The sequence below is a fragment of the Eimeria mitis genome, genomic scaffold (assembly GCF_000499745.2).
Source record: "Eimeria mitis Houghton genomic scaffold, Emh_scaff1460, whole genome shotgun sequence".
NCBI lineage: Eukaryota > Apicomplexa > Conoidasida > Eucoccidiorida > Eimeriidae > Eimeria > Eimeria mitis.
This window is the reverse complement of record NW_013569338.1, coordinates 2,767-4,212: the sequence shown is the minus strand read 5'-3', so window position 1 is coordinate 4,212 and position 1,446 is coordinate 2,767. Positions and strand designations below refer to the sequence as shown.

Genomic DNA, 1,446 nt, shown 5'->3' with positions numbered 1-1,446 from the left:
TATATATATATATATATATATATATATATATATATATATATATATATATATATATATATATATAAAGGGCAGACGAATACGCAGAGAAAAAGAAAAGCAAACGAAGAAATCAATAAATAGATAAATGAATACATACCGACACAGTAAGGTATCTATTAATTTTTTTTTTTGCTTTATAGTTTTTAATAGATAAATGAATACATACCAACGCAGTAAGGTATCAATGCCCCCATAAGACTGTACATCGCCCCTGAAGACCCGACGGTGATATTACAGGGGTCTGCAACGGCAGATAAGAGATTCCCACTGAGGCCACCGATGAAAAATAATAAAGCTGTACGCCAGAAACCCCAATCCTGTATTCATAAATCAGAGACAGAAAAGAAAGATAGAAATATAGAAAGATGAAAGAAAGGAAATAAAGAAAGAAAGGGAAGAAAGAAACGAAAGAAATAAGGAAGTACTGAATGAAAGAAAGAAAAGAAGAAAAAAAAAGAAGAGGTAACAAAGAGAGGAAACAGGGAAGTAAAAAAAGGTAGAAAACAAAAAGCAAAAAAGAACAAAAACAAAAGGTGTATAAGAACGATCGGTAGAAGAAGAAACGATAACGGCATATTCAAAATACATGGGTTCATAACAAACTCTGCATGAAGAAATATATATATATATATATATATATATATATATATATATATATATATAATCATCATAATATATTTATGCTATAAAGGGTTATCTTACGGGTTCAAGCATCCACAGGCTTTGTATCTGACAGAGAAGATTAATGCAGATATGTAGAAATCCACCATGAAGATACATGGAGGTGAAAACTCTGAATATTTCACCATAATTTCGGATATAATTTGTTTCTAAGCCACCGAAAACCGAAAGAATTCTGCTGTTTGGTGAATCCCATGAAGCCGAAGAAGAACCACTGGCTCCGTTCTTAACCAAGTCCGTTGGGTACCCCTTGTCGCTAGCTCGGCTTCCTACTGCAACACGAGGATATGCAAGAGACCCCAAATTATATTCACAAGCACCGTAACCATAACGAATCACCATCGGGGCCCTATCGTCAACATTATCAATTTTATAGTCGGGGTACTGCACAGAGCTGACGCAGCGGCCGTTGAAACTCGTATAGTTATACAACAACCTGAACGGAAACAACACCAGAAGCAGCAGCAGCAGCAGCAGTAGTAGTAGCAGCAGCAGCAGCAGCAGAAGCAGCAGTTATAGCAGTTGTACTAGCAATGGTAGGTGCAGCAGTAGTAGCATAAAGAACAACAAGAAGAGGGTGCACGCAACATAAACAGAAAAAAACAACCAACACCGATGATGCATGCAAAGTAAACAAAAACAAACAACAGAGAAAAGGACGCATGCAGATTTTCGCATTCGTGAAGCCTCTTAACCTCCAACGAAAGCGAACAACTGGCCGCATAT

The 1,446-nt window shown here is 36.6% G+C and overlaps 1 protein-coding gene across 1 annotated transcript in view; it reads right to left on the bottom strand.

Moving 5' to 3' along the window:
* Positions 1-1,446, bottom strand: part of EMH_0037450 (rhomboid-like protease 4, putative) — a gene marked incomplete at both ends in the record, with an annotated part of 5,436 nt that overhangs the window by 2,333 nt on the left and 1,657 nt on the right. Inside the window, 2 exons of the mRNA XM_013495181.1 lie at positions 206-280; positions 846-1,156. Of these exons, the coding sequence (XP_013350635.1) occupies positions 206-280; positions 846-1,156 (386 nt within the window). The remainder of the gene's footprint in view (positions 1-205; positions 281-845; positions 1,157-1,446) is intronic.